Source organism: Lottia gigantea (genome assembly GCF_000327385.1).
Source record: "Lottia gigantea unplaced genomic scaffold LOTGIsca_900, whole genome shotgun sequence".
NCBI classification, from domain to species: Eukaryota; Metazoa; Mollusca; class Gastropoda; family Lottiidae; genus Lottia; species Lottia gigantea.
This window is the reverse complement of record NW_008710952.1, coordinates 2,175-4,159: the sequence shown is the minus strand read 5'-3', so window position 1 is coordinate 4,159 and position 1,985 is coordinate 2,175. Positions and strand designations below refer to the sequence as shown.

The window sequence follows — 1,985 nt, the reverse complement described above, 5'->3', positions numbered from 1 at the left end:
AGTAAATTCATAAATCTAGAAAAGCAATGGGACGCAGTTGTGTAATATCCATTAGACAACTGATGAACAAAGTCTATGGGTTCATAATCATACCCATGATTCCATGTCCGGGATATACGCGAGAGAGCACCAATTAAGTCTAATTTTCAAAAAAGTTCTCTTACCCCCTATCATAGAGGGACATTCAACCCAGGGACAGATACCCCTCCACCGTCACATGGATGGAAGCGTCTGTGTACACAGTTGATTTATTAATCATTTATAATACACATCTTACTGTAGATTTAAAGTATTTACCTTTCAAAATAAATTTCAGATTATATACAAACTATCGCTGAAATTGGGAATTCCCAAAATTGAAAGAATATCTGAAAGATTAAACAAACTTTTGGCAGCAATTGAAAAAATTATGAAAAGGAGTGCTGTGGTGAGTTTTTTTTTTAAAAATATCGGTACTTTGACGATTATTTTTAAAGATATAATTTCTTATATAATAAGTGTCACAAACTTAACATCAATAAAACAACTTAGATTTTTTACGCATCATAAAATCAAATGTTGACAACACAATAATTGTCAACTACCAATTACCGTATGTCTGATGTGTAGCTTGTGGTGTGCAGTACTTTTTCTGTCTCTTATGGGCTAAAGTAGACAGGCATCTGCTACGCATAGTGCAATGAGGGAAATTTTGTCTGAACAGTCGGTGATGTCTCGCCTACCCTATTTTCAGCAGCCGGGGGTCTTTAACGTGCGCATCCGATTTTTATTCACCTCCAAACGACTAGGTGCGTTTCCCTTGCCTGCCCTTTGACTTGACTTTGACCGTACTAACTCACTGCGGTTCCCATGCAGTCAAAACAACCCAGTATAATAGTTTTTGTTCCTTTGATGATTCAGAATTTAGTAAACTGTATCATATTGTGAAGAGTTACATTATTTTTTTTAGGAGGATGACCCTTGGCGTTTCTTCCATGCCATCCGTTTTATTGAAGACGAGATTAAAAATGGAAAATCTGAATCTTTAATACGTGTAACTACGGTAGGTTCATTTTTAAAATAACATCCCCAACATTTTAATAGCTGCTATCGTTCGGGATCAATCCACAATATCCAAGAAACTTAGGCGCAATTCGATAAAAGTCATATCTTCTTCCTTTATACGCCCACATTGAAAAATTGAAACGTATATTATACCTTCGCCGGTTCCCCCCACAATTGGCTTGAGGCCAGTTTTTTGTCAGATGTGCATAAAAGTTAGTGTATGTTTATAACCACAAGATCTCAGCCGAGTTCGAATATGAACGCAATTCGACAAATATTTCCGGAGATACTAGATATAACAAAAATACGTTGAGATTGACTTGTGAGCGCTAACAATCAAAAAACTACTGAAATGAAATCGTTATTCTTGAAACGACCCCTCTCAAAATATTATATGATTATTGTTTTTGTAATTCTCATTTACCCTGAGAAGGGTGGGCATATATTGCATGGCGACCGCTTGTTATTTTTTCATTTGCATATTTATTTATTCAAAAATGGAATTATACACAATTCATATTGTCAAAATTTGTTTATTTTCAGGAATACAACGAAAATGAAATAGAGAAACATCTACAGACTAAAGAAAACCAGCCCTTGTTTCTACAAATATTCACGAGTAGTGACAAAATAGAGGGCATGTACTTGTGTGGGGATAGAAGCATAATAGAAACGGGTGTTAAAGGGGGTGTTCTAGGTGCCATTTTCAAATTGATGGCTGCATATTATATATTTGACATCAACTACCCTAAAAAATACGCGATGTTGATGGCCATAATTCAAGCCGTGGTTTTTGAAGAACCCTTCTCAAAGACCACAAACAAATTTAAATTCCTTTTAAAACAAATTGAAAAACAAATGTCATCAATGTCAGATTAAAATGATGTGCACACATTTACTGCAGAATAAAGTTTCTTGAAGGAGAATATCTGTGGTTGTTA

At 35.2% G+C, this 1,985-nt stretch overlaps 1 protein-coding gene across 1 annotated transcript in view; it reads left to right on the top strand.

Annotated features, from left to right (window-relative positions):
• LOTGIDRAFT_176278 (hypothetical protein) overlaps nt 1-1,923 on the top strand; it is a gene marked incomplete at both ends in the record, with an annotated part of 6,262 nt that extends 4,339 nt beyond the window's left edge. The window contains 3 exons of the mRNA XM_009068544.1: nt 283-427; nt 950-1,042; nt 1,588-1,923. Of these exons, the coding sequence (XP_009066792.1) occupies nt 283-427; nt 950-1,042; nt 1,588-1,923 (574 nt within the window). The remainder of the gene's footprint in view (nt 1-282; nt 428-949; nt 1,043-1,587) is intronic.
• Nucleotides 1,924-1,985: the final 62 nt, after the last annotated feature.